This window comes from Acanthochromis polyacanthus, chromosome 3, assembly GCF_021347895.1.
Source record: "Acanthochromis polyacanthus isolate Apoly-LR-REF ecotype Palm Island chromosome 3, KAUST_Apoly_ChrSc, whole genome shotgun sequence".
Lineage (NCBI taxonomy): Eukaryota > Metazoa > Chordata > Actinopteri > Pomacentridae > Acanthochromis > Acanthochromis polyacanthus.
Window position 1 is genome coordinate 32,691,361 of NC_067115.1, and position 22,891 is coordinate 32,714,251.

General features: G+C 39.0%; 1 protein-coding gene across 1 annotated transcript in view; it reads right to left on the reverse strand.

The window, feature by feature from the left end:
- kcnh1b (potassium voltage-gated channel, subfamily H (eag-related), member 1b) overlaps positions 1-22,891 on the reverse strand; it is a 76,315-nt gene that overhangs the window by 16,878 nt on the left and 36,546 nt on the right. The window contains exons 8-10 of the mRNA XM_022209916.2: positions 18,555-18,754; positions 16,967-17,219; positions 3,630-3,826 (exon numbers count right to left, since the gene is read on the reverse strand). Coding sequence (XP_022065608.1) covers positions 3,630-3,826; positions 16,967-17,219; positions 18,555-18,754 — 650 coding nt within the window. The remainder of the gene's footprint in view (positions 1-3,629; positions 3,827-16,966; positions 17,220-18,554; positions 18,755-22,891) is intronic.

Consider the following 22,891-nt stretch of genomic DNA (forward strand, 5'->3'; position numbering starts at 1 on the left):
GCCTAATTTCCTTTATGTTTATGCCTAGTGTTCACACTGCTTTTAAGTTTTAGGATCCTAAAATGGTGACTTTTGCAAAAGCTGCTCACTCTCTTGCATTTTAGAAATGGAGACCTTTGGGAACGGTGACCCAGGCATCTATGTTCACTTTCTGACTAGACTAATGTCAATATGTTCATTTGCTGATTCACTACAATCTTATCACAATGTTTTCTGGATGAAAATGCCATCAGTCTCTGTGTCAGCAGTAATCCAACATAGATGAGGCATTACATGTTACTGTTCTTGTTGTCTCTACATGCAGCTGTTGTGCTGTTAACCCTTTCATGCACAGCATGGATCAAAAGTGACCAATATTCAATTAAAAATGAATATCTCCGGACCCATGCTGTGCATCAAAGGATTAATACAACAGCACCAAATCAAATATTTTCTTATTTGTAAAAATGAATCTGAAAGGTCAAAAAGGCAGAATTGTAGAATTTAGGCACAGAGACCTTAAAGTCACGTGACTTTCTTGTTTCTCAGATGGTTTTATATTCTGTGTCAGAGTTAATGTGTACAACCTTTAGCAAGATAAAAAAAAACAGTTTATTTTCCATTTATATCCATTCACCTATCATGCTGGAACCGAAGTTACATCTCATATGAACAGTGTGTCTGAACACGCACAGCCATATCTGATAATTTAATGGCTCACTGATGAAATCAGTAAATCAGTGCACTTATCGTCTTGATCAATAGAAGGGCTTATTAAATTGACCTCAGAGGCCAAGGATGCGACACAACAACACACTGTAGCTGGTGTCTGTTTGGTTCTTACCTGGAATACACTTTATTTAACTAAAGCCTTACATCAACCCCAGCGCAGTGCAAAGCGTTGGATGCAGTGATGTAAAGCAGCCGCCACTGGACTCCAGAGCAGTAAGACGTGTTCTCTGGAGGGACCAATCACACTTCTCTGTCTGGAAATCTGATAAACCAGTCTGGGTTGGTACTTGAAAGGAGAACGGTACTTGCCTCACTGCACTGTGTGAAGTTTAAAGTTTGGTGGACGTGGGATTATGGTGTGGGGTTGTTTATCTGGGGTTGGACTCAATCCTTTAGTTCCAATGAAAGGAACTCTTAATGCTTTAGCATACCAAGACATTTTAGACATTTTCATGCCCCCAAATTTGTGGGAAAAGTTTAGGGATGGCTCCTTCCTGTTCCAACATGACTGTGCACCAAAGCACAAATCAGTTCAGTAAAGACATGGATGAGTGAGTTTGGTGTGGAATCTGACTGACCTCAACTTTATTAGAGTGGAGACTCAGAGCCAGGCCTTCAATCTGACATCAGTGCCAGACCTCACAAAAGAGGGCTTTCACCTTGTGAAAAGGTGAAAGGAAACTTTTGGCAATACAGTGTATTAAAGCTGACCTTGAGGACCAGGAGAAGATATTTCAGATGATAATTTTTGTTCAAATGTGCATTTACAAAATGATAACATCAATTAATAAAGGTAAATATTCCTCCAGCTGAGTTCTGAAAGCTAGGCTTCAGTTTGATTTATAACAGAAAGACTGTAAAGATGATATCACTTCTCTGCAGGAGAAATGATAATAAACTTAAGTAAATGTTCCCTGCCTTGTCTAGATTAGAAACTTAAAGGTCTTTTATAAATAGATACACGACATGAAATCGTGGATTCAGCTAAAGCTTACATGTTGCTGTCACATCACCTTTTATTGATTCTAATAACTGACATTGCAGCAACATAATATGAGCCAGTGAGCACAACAAATCAACTTTATAATTAAAGCATTGATGAAAATAAGGCAGGTCTTTGTTGACTAGTTGTAAGGTGAGATAACGATTTATTGTGGCCTGAATTTCCTGTTAGACCTCTTAGTTGTACACACTTGCAGCTGAAAGAAGAGACTTTGACTTTTATCTTCACATTCGGCCCTCGAGCCATTAATATTATTCATTAATATAAATGTTAATACTGGCTAACTTGCTGCCAACATGTCCAGAGCTCTTATTGGTTAGATGATCGGCTGTGGTGCATTTACAAGTACGTATAGTAAATATAATGGCAATAGTCTGCCACTTAGGTGTAGACTGAAATATCTTGACGAATGCTGGGTGGACTGTCATGTAATTCTGAGATGATTTTAGTGATCTGTAGTATAATCACATTTAGTCCTTTTTAAATAGTTTTAATGCCTGATAGCATTTTATTGTTTAAATTGTTTTTTTTAGGAATTCTTTTAAGTTTAAATATTTTCCTTTAAATATTATTTTTGTGACATAAGCATGTATTCAGGCAACAGAAAGCTGACATGGGAAACAACAAGTCTTGTACCTACCATGTGATGGATGAGCAATGACCACTAAAAATGTGTTTTTATCTTGGCTGTTCGACCTTTACTGTGCAGAATGATCTGTGTGCTGGAAGTTTCTCTGAGTTCACCTGAGACCTGACTTTATGGTGTGTTTAAGAAGCCGTAAGTCAACCTTCATCCAGGGAACTTTAACCTCCATCCCGTTGGACTGATGAGCCAAAACATTATGACCACCTGCCTTCTGATCCTTCTTGTTTGGCCAAAATAGCTCCAACCTGCTGAGGTCTGGACTCTACACAATGAATCCTGTGATATCTGGCACCAAAACATTAGCAGCAGATGTTTTAAGTCCTGAAAGTCACATCCCAGAAACCCTGTGGTTGAGTCGTGTTTCTTTAGTTTGTCCCCTCTCATACTTGCAACAGCTGAACAGGATTCATATGCAAACTTCAGCTGACTGATTTGCCGAATGTTCAGGGCTTGACAACACAGTGGAATCACAGAAAATAGTCACTTGGAAAGTTGCTGGACATTATTTCCTAGAACTTCTAACATGGGGCACTAAGAGTCGATAGTCACCCTCCTGAAACTAAAAAATAGATTTATAGATTCTGAATTTTTGAATGTGGGAGGAGATGGAGATTAAATATTAAAGAATTCCTAACCAGTCAGAGACACAAATTATTATTCAAAGAACAACATTTCGGCAAAACATGCCCAGAGGGGACAGTATAAAGTGGTGTGGCTGGTTAGACTTTAAAACACCAATTTGTTTGCATTTTGTGGTCTCTTCAGGCTGAATGAACAAACTGAAGGTTTAAATTAAGCAGAAAGCGTGTGATCGGAGGCTGCGGTTGAGGTGTTAACACATCTGTCTGTCATCATCCACCTCCGCACTGTTTGCTTTACTGACAGTCACACCTGCTGTGTGGAAGAGGAAGAGCTGAGAACAAAGCAGCTTATGTAAAGTCTTCAGACGACAACAGAACGAGCTCAGCACCGAGCAGCAACAACATCCCAATCCACATGACTCACACACTGTCACTCTGGTCTGATTTTAGGAACATTTTGGTGTTTTACTGAGTCACAGTTTAACATTTTAAGACTCTGCTCTATAAAATATTGATTTAATCAAGTAATTTCTCTCCATAACTGAGCAGTTTAAACATAGGACTAAATGAAGCAGGATGCTAATAATCTTCACCACACACACACACACACACACAGGTGATTTTCTCAGTAAAAGCATGTTAAATAAAATACAACTGCACTAAATATACATCAGGAAAGCTGGCTCACCCTCTTCCTCAGGTTGTAAGTGAGCACCAAGTTTCTGGCAAAGTGGTTGGCAAAGTTGGAGTAAAACTCGAGCACTTTCTGCAGCGCATCTCGCTTGATGATGTGAAGGTCGCAGTAGGTCAACGCTCGGACGTTAGCACAGGACTGAGCCAAAGTCATCTCCTTCCAAAACACGTCGCCAAACACGTCACCTTTACCTGCAGACAGACACAGTGTGACAATCAATTAACAGGTTCTAAATGTTCATATGCTCAACAAAATGCACCGCTTCTGGCTAAATTTTGGAGCTTTGAGGAGGATAAAAATGCAATCAGAATGCATGTATTTAGTTACATTTGTGAACCAAAGTTTACATCTATTTGTAAAGAACATTCATATCAATGCAGTCTTGGGTTTCAGATGACTTCTTAAACTCTTAATTTTCTTTGATGGAATCACTGGAATAAAAGCATGTTTGTGACAAAAACAATCCTGCATTTTGGTTCTTTCATGGATTTATTATAGGTCTTTTGGAAATATGACAAAATCTATATAATTAATATGGCCAAAGTTAAAATGTTACACCATTTGAAAATTAAATGGGCAGTTTGAAGAGGAGTTCAAAACTGGTGCCATTTCTTTTGAACAAATACAAATGACAAAGTACTCAAACAGTCTTACTTTGCTATTTACTGTCAGCTGCTTGGTCCACCCTGTTTTAGCTGTGTGCTAAATCATAACAGTGACACTCTGGCAGAAACCATCACACAAGATTCACACAGACAGCTGCAGAGCTGATGTCAGAGAGCCAGGATTTAGTCTAAACCGACGACACAGAGAGCTGTTTCATAGCTTTACCATGGTCTCCGACATGAGCTTATGTTTGAAAACATGATGGTGATGCAGTTCTGTGATTGTGATTAAGATTAAGACTGTACACCTTTAATGAAAGTCATCAAATGGCATCTGTCAGCACCTATTCAGCCACCAGGACAAATTTGATCAAAACAAGTAAAGATTCTCTCAGTATAGGGGAATAATTTAAACTCATGTCAGTACAGTATCAGCCAATCTTGTGATGTTTGTGAGAATAACAGCTACTTTTGAGTAATTAACTGTATATTTGCCAGAAGGTGCTTGTTTCTTGTGTTGTATTTTCCCATTCCTTAGAAACAACTTTCACTAACTTAATTTCATCCCTTGTTCTAAGTGATAAGGGGTCACTGTCCAAACACATCAAGGCTAAAACCACTTCACAGGCATTAAAGTTCAATTCCAGTGTTTTAGTATGTTCAGGGCTTGACAATATAATGGAATCACAGAAAACAGACCTGAGTCTGATCTTTCTGGGTTGATGGGTTCATATTATTGTATTTATCCAGATCCAGGATGAACACCACTGAGGCCCTAAATGTATCTGAAATGTACGCTGCAAGTATACGACAAGAACAACATCTTCTGCATAACAGTCCAATTCTAAACACTGCACTGTATCTTTCAGTCCACAGGCAGGAGTTTAAGCTTCCTCCAGTTTGGATTGAACACAAACTTCTCATCTGTCCGTTAACTCTTGCTACTGTTTTTGCTCCTCTGCATTTATTTTTGCTGGCTGAGAGGTGCTGACACTAAACAGTGATGACAAGTGAAGTGCACAAGGGTGTGAGATGTTAAGAAATAACACAAGAATTCTAACTGACCAAGCAGAGAGCAGATCAGATAAACCCAATCTGTTTATCTCACATTGTTATTAAACCTCAAAAGTAAATGATTAACGGTTGAAAAGTTTAAAACTGTGTGTTCAAAATGTGCACAACTATTAGATATTTAAATACCAAAAAAAACCTCAACTCACTTGTTTATTTACAATGTTTAAAGTTAGTAGAACAAACAGGTAACAAAACTGGCATTTTTTTTTGCCTCACAGAAATATTCAGTGACCAATACAGTCACCATTCCCTTCAATAACTGCCACAAGCTTTCCATCCATGGAGTCTGTCAGTTTCTTGATCTGCTCGGGATTAAATATCACTGAGGCAGCAGCCACAGCCTCCTGAATGTGGTTCAAAGAGGTGGATTGTCTTTCATCACTGTAAACCTCACGTTCCAGAAGAGCCAATAAGTTTTCTACAGAATTTGAATCAAGTGAGATGGGATGCCAGGTCATTATTTGGTCATCTGTGAGAATTGTGCTGGTCTGCTGGGCAGGGAGATACTTGTATGCATATGATGAAGGACTGTCCAGCATAAAGATCATTGTGAATGCTGTAGACTCCTTTGTGTACTGCTGCTTGGAGAGAGAATCTTTCACAAACTGGAAGCAGGTTCGGAAGATGATTTTCAGTCCATCTTCAATCTGAAAATATATCGCTAGTTTATACTTAAAGACCATTGCTCCTCCTCCTCCTTAAACAAACTGTCTTCAAGTACGTGCGGCGGCGCGGCGACTTCCAATCGCTGGGCCGTTTACAATCGTTGTTAACAAGCTATCGTTAACGTCGTTACCATCGCGCGGGAGTATCAGCGACAATAAAGTGTTCAAACTTGTGAAATCGGTGTTCAAACAAATGAAATCCGCGGAAATCCGCGGATCCGGGGTAAATTCCCATCCCTGAAAAAAAGCGGAATTCCGCGAATTCGCGGAAAAATCACATCCCTGTGTTCGTTGCGCATTTGAGCTTAAAGGAGTGGTAGTGAGGCTAGGGGGCGCTGTGGAGATAGGAGAGGGTTGAGACATAGATAGAGAAGAAGAGGAGAGATGGGAAGAGAGCGGGAGCTGACGTCTGTATGTTGCCGGAGCTCACTAAAAGTTCTGAAAAGATGCAGAATGTGTCCGGAGTGATTCTGTTATGCACCTCAAACACCCACGATGCTCACAATAGTAATCAGTCGGTAATTTTTTCACCTCCATTCCAGTCAGAACAACCTGGTGTATTCTAGTAAATCTGTTTATTGTCCCGAACTGAAGCTGAAGCAGAAGTTTAAAAATCTGTTCAATCAACATCTGTCTCTGTCCTTTTGGGTATTTAAAGAATCCCCACAGCACTGTTCTCTGCTTTACTTCCTGCACTGTCAAAATCACTCTACTCCCAATCACCTCATCACCACTTTTGTCCAATAATCCGTCTGCCTGTACTCCGAGGGCCAATCGGCTTGTTGGTTGTGTTGTTTAAATTCATTGCAATTCCATCATTCTCCTTCCCCATCTCCCCCTCATCTGATTGTTCAGGACACCCCAGATATTTTCCATCAGTCACCTGCAAACCCGCCTCTACCACCACCAGTGTCTAGACTCCAGGAGGGGTCCTATCCTCATCTCCTACCTTCATCTGGCATTTCACGCTGCCACCTGTGCTAGAGTCAAACCGTGAAAAATATTTTAAATAACTTGTTTCTCAACTCATGTTTCCCCAATGAACCATCCTATAATCTCTTTAGAACCAATTTAGAACCAGTCTGAGCACTGCCACCAAAAATCTGTACATTTGAAACCAAAAAAATTAGCTCATGTTATGAACCAGAAAATCTCAGGTTCTGAAGTCGCAGCTGCAACGTCATCAGTTGCTGGATCTCATTTAAAAGGATTAAAAGGAAATAAACAAGTCCAAATGTGTTCTGTTGGCCAAAGAAGAAACACAGTTGTAATTATTAGCATAAGTCACAAAATTAAAGTCATGAGGAGAAGACGACACTGTAAAATATCACGAAATGTCAACTAAAGGCGCATACTGCTATCCTCTTATTAGCACTGTTTTTAGCCTATATTTGTTGACATTTTGGGAAGTTGATACTTTTATTTAGCTATAATGCACCCAAGGAAAACAAATCACTATCACTTGATGTCTTTTACAAAGAACATAAACACTGAAATTCTCAAGCAAGTTCTGAAGCATCTGATTTTCTTGCAATTCACATCTTTGATTCCACCAATAACTAACACGTCTGTCCCCTCTGGTGAAGTCAAATAAATGACAACACATCAAAGGGTCAAGATGATGAACACCATCATTAATGAAGCATCAGAGCACTGCAGCAAAAGCACATTTATCAGAGTGAAGAATGACTCTGATACAGGCTGCAGCTGTTCAGAGAAAACATTTGTTTTAATATAAAAAGAGGAACCAAGACGAGCATATGGACTTTAAATAGCGTCTAATGTGATGTGAAACTACAGAGGCGGAGGTGCACAACTCAGAGTGAAATCTAAATATTTATCCAGAGAGGAAGTGAAGCTGATTCAGTCTGCTGATAACACGTCTCTTCTGGTGACTGTCTGGAAGTAAAACCAGAGATCCAAAGGACAGAAACAGGTCGCTCAGCTCAACTTATTTCCGCTCAGCATCCCAGTCACAGCGAAGATGAAAAGAAAGGTTCCTGGACCTAAACCACGATGGCAGGTCAGTTTCCTAGCTGCCATGGTAGTCTGGCTGTAGGAACGAAGAGACACTTTGACAAGAGAAGAATGGTTTTCACATCTAATCAAACAGGAACAAAGCTCCAGACTAACTTCTCACTGCACTGGTGTGATCAGCTTTATTATTTAGTTGCGCGTTTAGAGTGTGTTTTAAAATGTACATTAAAATGCACCGGTGAAATCATTTATGTTCATTTATTTTTGCCACCCTACTTCTTCGTTTGCCATTTTAAGTAAATGGATTGCTTTTCCTTCACTGGTTCAGTATCTTCCTGCCTCCACCTGCTCTCTGATCATCAGGAATCAGACCTCTCTGTCTGCTCTTCTCTCATTTTGTGTTTAAATAATCAGCCACAGATCACCTTGTCTTTTAAACAAACAGCAGCTAAACAGCTTCTTTTTAAGCACCAGACATAGCAGACTGACAGATCCACAGAAGTTATAAAAGTAACTACAAGCTGTAATCAAAAGGAAAACGGTTCCATGAGCCTCCTTACTTATATTTGTGTCGGAAATATGAAACATTCATGATGATTATTTACTACAGAACTTCAAAATATCAAAAGATTCCACACTGTTTTTGTTTTTAAAGCTGCAAAAGCTTCCCTTTTATTTAAAAAAAAAAGTCTCTCTTTTTTGTTTCACCAAAGGAAACTATCATTCTTAAATCAAGAGCTCACAATCAAGTGAGTTCAAAATAGCAGTCAAAGCTGAGACAAGTTGGCAATTTCCTTGTTTTTCCCACTCTGTGGACACGGCATGTCTTCATACACCAATGTTCTAGTGGTAGATAAATGTAAATTCAAGGTAAATGTAGCATGTAGGAAAATGATACATGGACTACCATTTATAATTTGTTCTGTAAAACTATGTTTACAAGATAAAGAATTAACCTTTTTCTGTTGCTAATTAAAATGTACCAACATCATATTAATGTGCTGTACGTGTAGTTATTGGTTGTTTTTTTTTCCTTACATTTGAAATTTTGTGAATTTCAGCAGATTACATGGATTGTATGTATGTATTATTTAGCATGTTAGCTTTTCTTGCTAAACAGATGTCGATTTCACATTCGAAACACTGTACGTACAAGGTTTCTAGTAATAATCACAGAAATTTAGCATAAGCTAGCAATACCAGCTAGCATCCTAATGTCACTGCACCAATTACTACTAAAGTATCTTTGGTATGGTAGAGGGGGTTTTACCAGATGTTAGCTCTTTTATACACGAGGCCTGAAGAAATTTATTCATTAGTTTGAAACTGAAATACTAACTTGGTGTTGCACTACAATAAATACAAGAGGATCACAAAGTGAGTGTGTTTATGTCAGGTTACCTCTGGTAATGATCAAGATTGTTGTAGTGACTTGTTTTTGTGTTTTCTCGTGGAAACACAAAAACATTTCTGGTTTTGGTTGGGATACTCGGAAACAAACTACACCCATACAGTAGCGCTCATAAGTTTACATATCCTGGCAGAATTTGTAAAAAATGAACCATTCTTTAATGAAAACATGAATGATCAGAGCAAATACAAATGTGTGCCAATAAATTGTTTGTCTGACCACTAACCCTAAATGAAAGGAAAGCTTTTCCTTGATCAAACATATTTTCTAAAAAAAAAAAAAAAAAAAGGACAATATTTCAAGAGTTTTGCCAGTGTTTGTGAACCTATTAACACAACTGTACATCTCATGAGGTTTCTAAATGCTGCTCAGCACCTGGACAGCCTCAGTTTTAGTCAAGTGATGTAAGAAAAACGCACGGTGGAAGTCTCATTTTTGCTGCAATGCAGAAAGTGAACTCTGCCTTTGGGTGATGAAAGAGTTGAATACATTTGGTCATTTAGATGGTGGAAAGCATGAAAATGCTGACCTATTCAAGTCGTGATCAAGCAGATTAAAGGGAGTGCCGGTTTCCCAGCATGAACAGTGAACTAAGCCAGGATCCAGCTGGCCAATAATGGCTGATTTAAGCCTCTTTCAGACAGAACTGCTTTCTGTGAATCTTACAGCATCTGAGAACATCAGCTTCATGTCTAAATGAGCACTGTTCTCACTTTTTTTGTAAAAGTGGTCGTGACAATCTTAGTAGGTCAGACCTAGTACGAAATATGGTCGGTACGTCCATAAAAATGATGAAAACAGAGTCTGTTTATAATTATTGACATTTAGAAGTAATTAATGCAATCTGGGTTCTAACAAAACATTAACAGGAGCTAAAGTTTAGTTTGCTGCTTCAGTCTGCGCAAAACAATCTTTCATTCAAGTTTATTAAATACCTGCAGCATCAGACAGCAGTAGGATCCATATGAAGCTCTCCAAAGATAGAGCGTTTTGCAGTTACACACAGTATACTGTATATCAGGACCTCTTAAGCAAGAGAGCAAAGCACATTTGTGCAAATGGAACAACAGCAATAACTTAATTATTTAGAATTATAAATTATCCCAGGCATGGTCAATCAGTATCTAATAGCCATTCACATCGTGTACTTTCTTTACCTCAAAGAGTCACAGCCTTTTATTACTGGTAAAGTGGTAGCTGGATTTTCATCACACATCAACAGACTTTCCGTGTTTCAGGAAATCAGAAACTAGGATGTTAGATTTTGAGGAACAATAAAATAACCCATGAGTGAAACACAGAATCCCATCATTTCACATCAACAGACTCATGAAGCAAAAATGTTCCATATTCCACGTGTGAAGGGGATGTCATCACTTGGAGAGGTATGAGTATTTCTACAAACGCTGTTTCATTTCTTCACACAACTCCCAAGACAGAACTAAACTGTTGCACTGTTGAACTGCCAGATGTTTAGATGTTTATATTTTTATTATAGTCTTATTTGTAACTTGCATGCTCTCATGTTCTCTGCCTTTCATGCTGCTGGAACTGTGAATTTCTCTTTGGAGATTAATAAAGTATCTATCTATCTATCTATCTAAACAGGAAGTGGACACACACACTGTTAAGACCGTCCTCTGATGAACTGTCTGTTGTACTGAATAGAGACATGGACGTATTTTAAAGGAACAAAGCACGTGTGATTATGTAAGGCATGTTAAATGTTAGAAATACATTCATAAAATAGCAAGCATTGTAAACAACAAAGAAATGTTTTGACACTCACAGCCTGTAATGAATCTCAGGACTTCTCACAAACATGACCTCTGTGTGTCGCTGACTGCCAGAACCCAACGGCAGCTTTGAATTACTGGGTTCTCCATTCCTTGTTTAACATTTGTGAAGTCTTCACCTCACTATGTGAAGTGCTATGAGATCATGTGTCACGATTAACGCTATATAAACAAATTTGAAATGCACTGCTTGACTGCATCACATCAACAGTGACAGTTCAAGTGAAGAAGTAAATACAGAAGGTGTTCTGCTGTTAGATCCTCATTGATCATATCCAGACAGCACCAATAAATACTCAAAGTAAAACACAGCTCCTCTCTCACTTCGGAAACATGTTGCTCCTGCTGCTGTGTGATGGCGGCCAGGAATGATTAAAGTCAGAAGCTCATCCTCGATGCAAAAGCAAGAAGAAACAAACAGCTTAAGGAGTTTTTGATTACATTGAGTGTTGGCATGTTGAGCTAGCTAAATCTATAGATAATAAATATACGGAACACAACAAAAGTCAGTAATATCACTTAAATGTCATTTTAAATTGTATTACATCTGAATAATTGCATTATTTCTATTTGACTAGCAGAATATTTTCCCTTTATTAAAAACTGAAGAAACAAATTATTTAGAATTCTGTATTGAAAATGCAGGAACTATAGTACAAACTGTGATCAGTGGAACGAAGCAAAGCATCAGCCTAATAACATAAACAAGTTAATAAAATGACCTGTGAACACCAGAACTAGTGAGTCTTCAGAAAGATGAACAATTAAAAAGGGAGATCAGTGACCCGTTAGGAATCATTTGACAGCTGCAGCAGTAATCAGGAGGTTTAGAACGAGCGACAGCATCTGAAATGTTGTAACGGGCAGTGTGCTATTTATTCAATATAGCCCTTAAAACACACAGGCAGGTTTCTGTGACAGCTCAGATGAAGGACACTGCATCTATGCACACAACATCCATGGATGGTGTCCAAAAAAAGACTCTTGTGTAGATGTTCTGGTCAGGACTACCACTATGAATGCATAGTCCTGACAGTAAAGGTGAGTATGTGATGATATGAAGCTGAAGAAGTCATTGCTGAGATGATATTTCTAGATGATCCCATGAATGCCTGTGAATACATGAAAATACTGGCTGACAAAATGACTCAGTCTGCAGAAGCTGGGCAGAAGAGGAATAATCCAGCATGACAATGATTCAACACAAACTGGCAAAATCACACGAGAGTTTCTAAAGAAGTAAAAACTACTATCTTGCCAAGCATATTGCCTGACCTCTAGTAGAACAGCTTTGGGTTATTTTACAGAGAAAGACAGAGAAAAATGACTCCTACAGCAAAGAGCAGCTGAATAAACGGTCTCTGAAGACTGACAGAACATTGCTTAAGAATTTTGGAATCATCTGCCACAAAAATAATGGTGCACATGGGAAGTACAAAAAAAATAAAAATTAGATTAAAAAGTATTTGAATCCCTGTAGTATTTTTGTTGCACAGGACTGTACTCCTCTGTTGCATACTGTAGCTGATGAAATACATCTAAGATCAAATGACAGGAAATGTCACATAGTTTTACTTCAGTTAATTTGTAAGTGTTTTTGTAAGTACTGTTGTGTTTCCTCATTTAAATATCACTCATTTCACATTGAATGCTACTCCAAGATGTTCGGTTAAAAATGTAGATGTCTTCTGCAAACAGAAAGCTGAATGTGTGTTTTTTTTCCGGCCGCTGACTGCAGAATGATGCTGAATATCACGCTAAAGAGCTGAGAGGTTTTGTGAACAGTCAGAGTGAACTGTATAATGTCTCTGACAGCTGTTCATTCAGCCGTCCTCCGCCTTGACAGCTTCCTCTGTCGTCTTTCACACTGTAGTGCTTCTGAACCGGTGAACACTCTCCCTCTATCAGCTCAAAAACGAGGCAGCATGTTCTGCATGCACAAAAAAACGATGCTTTGGCTAATGAGGGCCCCGGAGCACGATTCCTACGCACACTGACAAAAATAGCAAGCACGTTTAATTTTTCTGTTTTGATGTGCTGAGGAGGCAGCAGTGCTATTTTTTTATTTTTGTGCGTGTGGCAGGTGACTCTACAGTTTAGTATTTTTGTGTCAGAGCTCAGGTGTTTCCTCTGGGTGAAGCAGTGGTGGTGTCAGCTGGCAATAGCACAAATACAATTTCACTTCTCCATTTCACTTTCAGACTAAAACATAGTGACATTTCATTTCTGTTCCTACTGAAGGAGTTTTCATAAAGCCGAGAAAAGAAATGTTAAAATTGAAATCCAGAAGATTCCGCAGAAACAAACCTTGTTTATAACATTATAGAGTCCAGTATACTAAGAAAAATATCTCCAAAAGTCTATTTTCCAACCTGCCGCCTATTAATTTAGTAATTAATGAAGATGCCAATACTCTTTCGAATCTAATGTCCCTGAAACTTTACTTACTCTGTTGCCAAAATGCTGGCTCATTGAGAATCTTTAAAAAACTTTAATTCTTTAATTAGTCAGGGTACATAATGTGGTGAGTTATTAGCCATAATATCTAAGTTAGTCAGGCTATTTGCTTTATATATAACATAGTAGGTTCTCAAGTTTAATTTATTACCAAGTCATGGATCTGTATTTGATATAATATTTATATGTATCGTATATATGTAGAAATATGGATGTATACACGCTGTGTTCCAAATTATCATGCATATGCTTTTTTTGTTAATTTTTCCTAAATAGTCAATAGAAATGACAGCCGGTACAATTATTTTAATCCTCAACAGTTATAATCAGGATTTTATTGAACAAAACTTCAGAGGATGTCAGTATTTTCTTTCAGTAATACAAAATAAAATGTTCCAAATTTTTATGCAGAACAGAGTTTCAAAGCATTCAACAGGGAAAATGGAAATCTGTTGTATTTTCTTAATTAGGAGACATTTTTTCAGAAAATAAATCAATCAAAAACCTCTTTACAGGTCAAGTTACATGTTAACATAGGAACGCTTCTTGGACATCACCTTCACGACTCTCATCTAACGAACTTGTGAGTCCTTGTATAGTTTCTGCCTGGATTTCATGTGTATGCCAGAATTACCTCCCAGAGCTGCTGTTTTGAGGTACACTAGCGCTCACCCTCACAGATCTTCCTTTTAAAGATGCTCCACAGGTTCTCAATAGGGTTAAGCTCAGGGGATGATGGTGATCATACCATGATTTTCTCTCTCTTTATGTCCATAGCAGCCAAGGACTCAACGGTATTCTTTGCAGCGTGGGATGGTGCATTGTCTTGGGTGACAATGATTTTACTTGTGAAGGCACAGTTCTTCTTTTTACACCACGGCAGGAAATGATCAATTAGGAACTCCACATATTTTACAGAGGTCATTTTGACAACTCTGGGCACCTTAAAGGGGGCCTACCAGCTCACTCCCCATTATTCAGCCCAAAACATCCCTCCACCGTCTCCTTGCTGACATCGCAGCCTTGTTGGGATGTGGTGATCATCCACCAGCCATCCAGAACTTCGTCCATCTGGACCATCCGGTGTAGCACGACATTAATCGGTGAATAAAATTGCTTGAAAATTGGTCTTCATGTATTTCTGAGCTTACTACAAAGGTTTCTCCTTGTTTGGAGAAACAAAAGCATTGGTTAGAGGTGGCTGAAATGCAGCTTTATGCAAAACCTCTGAAAGATCGTACATCAAGAGCTTCTTGGGACTCCAGAGGCACCAGCAGCTTCAAATGCCGACACAGATCAGACATAACATTATCACCACCTGGCTAATATTGTGTTGGTTCCCCTTATGTCGTCTAAAATGCTCTGGACCATTGGACCTGGACAAGGGGTCTGGACCGGGACATTGGCAGTGGATCCTTTGAGTACTCTGGACTATGCAGTGGGCCTGTATTAATTTCACTGGTTCACTGCATCCTGTTGATCTTTGATCAGAGTGGGATCGAGGAAGTCTCTTGGAAGTCAAATCAACATCTTGGGCAACTGTCATGATCCCCAAGATGTTCCTGTTTGTTTGACGCTTTGTGCTGAGGTGCATTTTCCTGCCAGGGTAGACCAGTGACATATGGGATTTCAATTTGCACGAAGGTGTGTTCTTGTGCTGGGACAACATATATTTGGGTCTCATCAACACGGAGACCAAAATCCAAGGTTTTCCAGCAGAACACCCCATAGCACCACTATGATCCATGTTATTCACTTCACCGGTCAGTGTTCATAATGTTGTGGCTGATTTATGTATTTGCTGCTCTCAGGAGCTTTTTAACAGCTGCTCTCTTAATATGATTTATTTGCTTGATAGAAATCTTCCTTAGTACCTGTCTGAAATTGATGTTGTGTTTTAAACAGACAGGAGAATCAACACAGGTGAAATGTTTCGTTACTTGCGTAATAATTTGGAACAGTGTGCACGTTTTCTTTTGTAAAGCCAACACATGTCACGGAGGAGGGGGAAGGGGTGTGAGGAGAGGCAGATTCTGGGTGTAGAGAGAGAGATGCAGACAGGGAGAGTAAATATAAGCCCCTCAAAGAAACAGTCCCAGCTTAAAAACTAGAAGCCTTATTGAAAAAATAAGTACAATTTTGTTTTGAACACGCTAATGTATTTTCATGTGCCTACTGTATATTATTTTGTAAAATTGGTGGCAGGTTAGAGAGATTCACTGTTTCTGATTTTCACCCAATATTTGGAGCTTGAGACTTAATATGAGTCAATGAGTGTTTTTGGCGACACATTGTGTGTTCTGAGGTGTTTCATGAAAAAAAAAAACATTAGTCCTACAGCAAAGACCATGTGAAAGATTGCAAAAATGCCTGTATTTTTAGGTATAAATTGTTCATGTACAGTAGAAACAGTGAGAAGGAGACAAAATTAACTGCAGTTTAAAAAAAATTACAAATTCTGGTCGAAGTTTAGAGGGCTCTAACTGAACGAAAACTCAGAAAATGACAAAAATTCATGAAAATTTAACTGTGTGTAAACAGTAAAAGATATTAAAACACATATTTAGAATGGTAACATTCAAAGTCTTGTGTCCTGCTTAAACTTTGAATAAAGTTTCTCCTGTAAAGTATGACAGACCTGCAGGGTTCCAGAGACGGCTAGATTGTGGCAGTTGTTTGGCTGACTTCTCATTCTTATTAATGGGGAATTTTAACACAGTCTATTAACAAATTTTGTAAAAAAAAATAAAAAAATTATGAATTGCTACCAAAAGGCAGAGCAAACCATTCCAAATTGAGCTGCATGTTTTCATATATAATTTGTATGGGTTTTCTAAAAGCTGTGGGATGAGTTAGGTGCAAAAAAAACATGTTGAAAGAATCAAGAATAAGTCAGAGCAATAAGAATACGTGCACTTTAATGCTCATACACTGGCACATTTTATGGATTTTAGTTTTTTTAATATAAAATGTAATATTTACTGCTTAGGTACATTTAGACAACAAATTATGATGTAGAGTCCAAACCCTAATGCTTCAACTTTTCAGGTAAATTTGTAACACCGGTCTTATTTCACTACTTTGTTGTTTTAAATGTCCTGTACACACAATGGTAACTTGATTTAAAGTGGTCTTCAAAAATATTTCATTTTTTGAAACTTATTCCTTGCTTTCCTCTGAGATATTCTATTTATGTTAGCGCACTTATTGCTTTTATGTCGTATGGTGTAATATCTGATTTAATCTGTCATGCTAGCTAAGATTGTTATGGGTGGATTCAAGGCAAAACACAGGGAATTGATTTTTTTAATATTGCACCAAAAGTAAATACATTTTCAAACCTTACCTAAAATGGCCACCACCTCATCATCCTGGATAACCTCCAGCGATCCCGAAACTACGAAGCACAGGCTGTCTACACTCTCTCCAGCGTGGTAGATGAGGTCTCCCGGTGCGCTGTGGATGGTCTGGAACTCCATGGCGAGGGCCCGCAGGCAGCCGTCACTCGCCAGTCGAAACGCAGGGTGTTCTTTAAACACCTTCCTGTTCAGGTGCACGCAGATGTCTGCTCGCATGTCCTTGGGACAAATCTGCAGCACCTGCAGACACAAGTAGGTCAGCTTAAACTGAGTTCACATAAAGTCAGACCAATATAGCTCATTACAGCCCATGTCACTGTCTGATAGATGATACGCAGCATAGCAAAGAACAAAAAAATGTAGCACAGACGCTTTATGTGATGCTGTTGTTCCCGTGGTTAAAAGTAATTAGATAGACCTTTTCTTTTGTTCTGAGTGCGGTTTTCCTGGATTGGGCTCTTAATTAAAAATGAAAGGCAATTTCAATGCAACAGCTGTTTATTACTGATGCCAAGGTGATGCAACCCACCACATCAGTCTTGGAATAAGTCCTCTTTCATAAAGGTTAATGTTTGAATTTCTTGTCTTAGGATTTAGTTTTAGCAGGCTAAACAGAGCATTCCATCCTTCTCCCCAGCCATGTTCTTTTCTGTTCTTCCTGGAGGATCCGCAAGCCTTTCAACCCAAAAAAAAGCTGGAGATCGTTACAAAAGAATAGTGGAAGTAAATTCAAATGGAGACATGTAGAAATACTGTATGAAGTGTTTGACTGATGTGGAGCTGGTTTGATGCAAGAGTTGACACAAAGTTGGCTCTTCAGGTGCAGCTCAAAAAATTTTAATCTCGCTCAAATGTTCTGTTGGTAAATTTTCATGTATTCCACAATAATTGCATGTGAAGAGAAATATTTCAAGCTTTTTTTTTTCTATAATCTTGATAATTATATTATTAGAATATTAATTCATTTCATCGACTTGCTGAAGGTTCAAAGCTGCCCAGGGACAAGCTTTTCTGCAGATTTCCTGATTTTTTTCCACCAGAAAGCCATTTTGGCAAGGTTGCTTAAACTATCATCTGAAAAGCAACTCCAAAGCTCACTATCCTCATTTGACTGTGAGGATAGTGCTGCTGGGGTTAATGCTTTTTGATGAGCTTTTGTGTGTGTGTCTTGGAGAAGCGGAGTCTTGGTTTTGCTCTTGGTTGGCATCTATTGAGATCATTCTTGTTCAATGTCTGGTTGAGATGTTGGTACCAGAATGTCTCATCAGAAATGTAGAAGTGTCTTGGTGGGAAATTCTTCGATGGCAATCAAAAGGACTTGAATATAGGTATGGATCTTAACTCTAAAAGCAAACTCTGCAAGCATTTTACCCAAGACTTGCAATTGATGTTAGAAATGACCACAACCATTTAGGAAGTCATAGAAGCTGCATATCTTCAAAACCTGGCAATAGTTGCAAGGAATATGAGTACTTCAGGACATTTTTAGTAAATAAAAAAAACTTTGTTGTGTTGTTCCTCCACTCTTTGCCAAAATCCATTCTGCTGACACAGCAAGCTGTATTCAAGTGTTACCTTGTCAGTGTCGATGCCTCTAGACATGGACCAAGTGGACACAATGTAATCCATCACCCGCTCACTCAGACCTTTGGGGACCTGGTAGAGTTTCAGGAAGTCTCGTACGCTGTTAAGCATCTCGTGGTAGCGGTTGGTGTTGGCGTACATCTGCTGGAAGATGGTGGTGACATTACCGAAGATGGTTGCATACAGCAGCGCTGCAAAAAGTAGAGGGAGAACAGTTAGTTCTTGAAGTTCACTACAAAATCTACAATTACTTTTGTTTTGGCTGGCAAATCTTATATTTCCTAAAGTTGTCATGTATATAGTATCATGATGTCAATGTATTTCATTAAACAGTAAAGGGAAGAAGCAGCATTACAGCAGTGGCTTCAATAAAACAGCGGTACTGTGGACAGAAAACATTTAGTTAAAAGGAGCTGTTCTCTGCAGGGGCTGCACAATGGTATAGTGGTTAGCACTTTCGCCTTGCAGCAAGAAGATCTCCGGTTCAAATCCCTTTTAGAGCCTGGGATCTTTCTGCATGGAGTTTGCATGTTCTCCCTGTGCATGCGTGGGTTTTCTCCGGGCACTCCGGCTTCCTCCCACAGTCCAAAAATATGCTGAGGTTAATTGATAACTCTAAATTGTCTGTAGGTGTGAATGTGTGTGTGATTGTGTGTCTGTATATGTAGCCCTGTGACAGACTGGCGACCTGTCCAGGGTGTCCCCTGCCTTCGCCTGAGTCAGCTGGGATAGACTCTGAGGATAAAGTGGTGTATAGAGAATGGATGGATGGATGTTCTCTGCAGCTCTCCTCAGTATCACACATAGTACTGTATAGTATGTCATTGTACTTCCTTTGGTGATAAAACAAAGTTTTATTGAACACATTACTGAAGTTTCTCGAGCAATACATCTTCATTACGGTGTCTCAGTCAGAGAGCTGCCATGGTTGGTCAGGGCCTGCATTTATCAAGCTGCTTAAAGCGACATTTTGGACTTCAAAAGGGTGAAACATGAATCAAAAACATTCCACCTTCACTCCTACTCACACCTTCAGAATGAAAAACAACTCTTTTGACTGAAAAACACTTTCCAACATTAACACAACACTGTCTTACAAAGACAAAGAGCACTAACTGCAGAAACTATGAAACTGTGAAAAAGAGGTGTGTCAAAATGTAATGTTGGAAAACCTTAATTTTATGTCTTTTCTGTAATTATTTATAATTATCACAGGCCCAACGTAAAATTGTTCAGTTTTATTTTTGTGCAGGAACAAACTCACCTAAAAACTCAATCACTACTCATATTTCAAACTGTATGAAGCTGGGAAAAATGTGTGCATTTGTTTAGCCATCTCATCAGCCATATCTTACTGGTCTGGGTTTTCACAGTGTCTTTATGGTATAGTAAGCTGTGGGAAACTACGATTCTGGTTTCTGAAAGTGTAAGAGTATATCCAGTACAGAAACAAGGCAAAATGACACATCACTGCATGATAAGAACATACAATATTCATTCTTTGATCAGACATATCACTCAAATGCCACCTGTGCCTCATATTTTAATCTCTGCCAACTTTTTTTTCCTGTGAAGTTGGTACTTCAGAGCTTTCTGTTGTGTCCTTGTTGAAAGTCTGATAAATATGGGCCCTGTATCTGTGTGTATCGACAGATTAACTGTTAATGTCTCCTCACAGCTGCAGCTCAGCTCATCAATACATGCTGCTGCAGTCCATCCTGACTCAGCGCCCCTCCCTCACAGCTTGTCAGCACTATGCACCCAGGTCACCAGATCAATAACGCCCCTGTCCACCTAACCTGATGGTTGGTTGCACAAAACTATCTGAGAAGCTGTCCTTGGAAACTGGAAAAGGACAGGGATATTTAAAAAAATACTTGGTAAGTGACTGAATAAATAGATAAATCATTGCACATCATGAGCTAACTCGCACCTAAAGCAGGTTGTAGCTACAAGAAGTTCATCAAAGGATGCTGACTTGTCCGACCCGCTGCAGATTTGCAACAACCACGTAGCTTGATGCCTGAAAAGATGAAATCTCTTATGAGTTTGATCTTGCAAATCTCGCAAGAATCCCGCTGCCTCACAGCAGCAGAAACCTGCTGTCATCGACTCTGATCACAGGGACAGCAGCTCACACTGTAGGGCTGAATGTAAGTGTCAGAATCATTACACAGGAGTCACAGTGACCTTCAGAAAGGTTGCTGTCCAGCTACAGCACAGCGCCGTAGCTGAGCTGGCGCTGAAACAGCAGCGGCAGGTCCAGAACCAGAGCCAGGTCTGGAGGTCCACCGCTGAGAAGCAGCAACAGCAGCCAAGGAGTTTGTGTTATTTTTTATCCGTACAGACAAAAGTTCGAGAATAGCTCAGGACAATATTTATTCAAAAACAGATGCTTTCAGAGCAAACCCTGATCATTTAGTAATAACATCAATACAGATAAACCTTTTTACAGCTGTACTTAATTTATATTATTTGTACAGATATGTACTTTCTGAATTATTCTTTAATCAGATAGTTCCTGATTATTTGTCCAGTCTCAGTCCTGACTATATTCAAACATTAAACAACTTACTTTATTGTATAATATTATACATAAACATATTTTTTTTCTATCAAAATAAGGACTCAACAGGAACAGTGCTCTTTTGTTTTTATTTCAGATGCTACTGAAACACTGGTCATTCACACACCAATGGCAACAGAGCTGCCATGTAAGGCGAAACAGGAGCAACTTCAGTTTTGGATTATCGAACAACCAGCTCTACCACTTCAGCCACAGCTGTCCTTTAGCCCTAAAGTGAGTACTGCTGCAATGTGGGAGTGTGTTTGGTATGCCATGATGTTTAGGTAGGTGGTAAATATCAAAGTACTATTCCAATTAATGCCAGGACCAGAACACAAGATGTCAATGTTCAATCAGCATCATTTACTTCACCCATCAGTGGCTTTGGACTGACAAAAAATTAATATGGAACAATCAGTCATTTTAGTTAAACATTTTCTTTGACACATTTTCTTTCACGTGGCTGCACTGTTTTCTCTGCTTTCATAGTTTTAATAGACTGAACAATGATTGAATTAATAAGCGGTGAACAGGTTTATTGATATTTGCAGTCCCTCATGTGATAAAACTGCTCCTGTTCTAGGGCAGTGACGCACATTAAATCTGGGACAGTGTCATACTCTGACATGTCAACGAGCATCTGACTGTAATGGCATGAGTTTAAAACTGCCAGACTGTGGACTTACAGCTGATATGATGGATTTTTGTTAATTATTTGACATTTTTCCTTTTGCAATATTAGTGCATCAAATGCTAACAGAAGATGTGTCTCTGTTATGCTGAAACTACAGAAAATTATGAGCTGAATCTGCAGCTGTCCTTACAGAGCTTCACAGTGAATTACAACACTATCACAAGAATAATTGTCATATATAACTTACATATAGCTCAGCCAACTGTGTATCTATCTGGGTATAATTTTATTGTTTTGGTTTACTGTCATAGTGCTGTTAATGGCCAAACAGTTAGAGACTAGATGATTAATATTGAGCATTTAGCATGTAAACAACCAGGATTAACGGAGTCAAAAACAGAGGTGGGAGAGAGTGAGTGCTGGATTTGGATTCATCAGGTGGATACCAACACAGCTGCAGATGAATGATAATATTGCTCTGCAACTCCTGGGTGTGTCACTAATCAACTGTTGTTGGCTAACAAAGTCACCATATCAACTTCACAGGGGATGATGTACCGGTGTTGCTCTCAGGAGGGAAAGAAACAGTTCCTAGTTCTCTCCACTGAAATACGTTTTCTGGTCATGTTACTTCTCTTGCATGTTTAAATATCCCTGTATAGCAGGTGTTCTCAAAGGTAAATCAACCCAGTGCCACTGTGTCTACCTAAAACCTGAATTAAAGTCTTTTGGTTTTTCCCAGAATTTCTTCATTTCCTCTTTGAAAAGGGCTGTAGGGGATCTTTGTATAACTCATCATTATATGCTGCTGCTGTGTGCCATTTCTATTATATTGTAATGAAAGTAGATACAATGAAAACAATCATTAACAACAAGACGGCTGCACATGATGAGAGATCTCCTGGCCGCATCACAGAGGTGATAAACAGGACTTTGGTCCAGTCTCTCTGAGAGTACTGATGTTCTAATAAAAATGGACCAGCTATTTCTGTTCTTCCACTCAGATCCTATCCTGATGTCCCAGTAAGCACTACAACACTCACACTCGCTATGCTAATAACCCAAACTCTCATCTTGAGCCCCGGATGCAGGCTGTCATAGCAACCGCTTTCCATCAGCCTCCAGCGG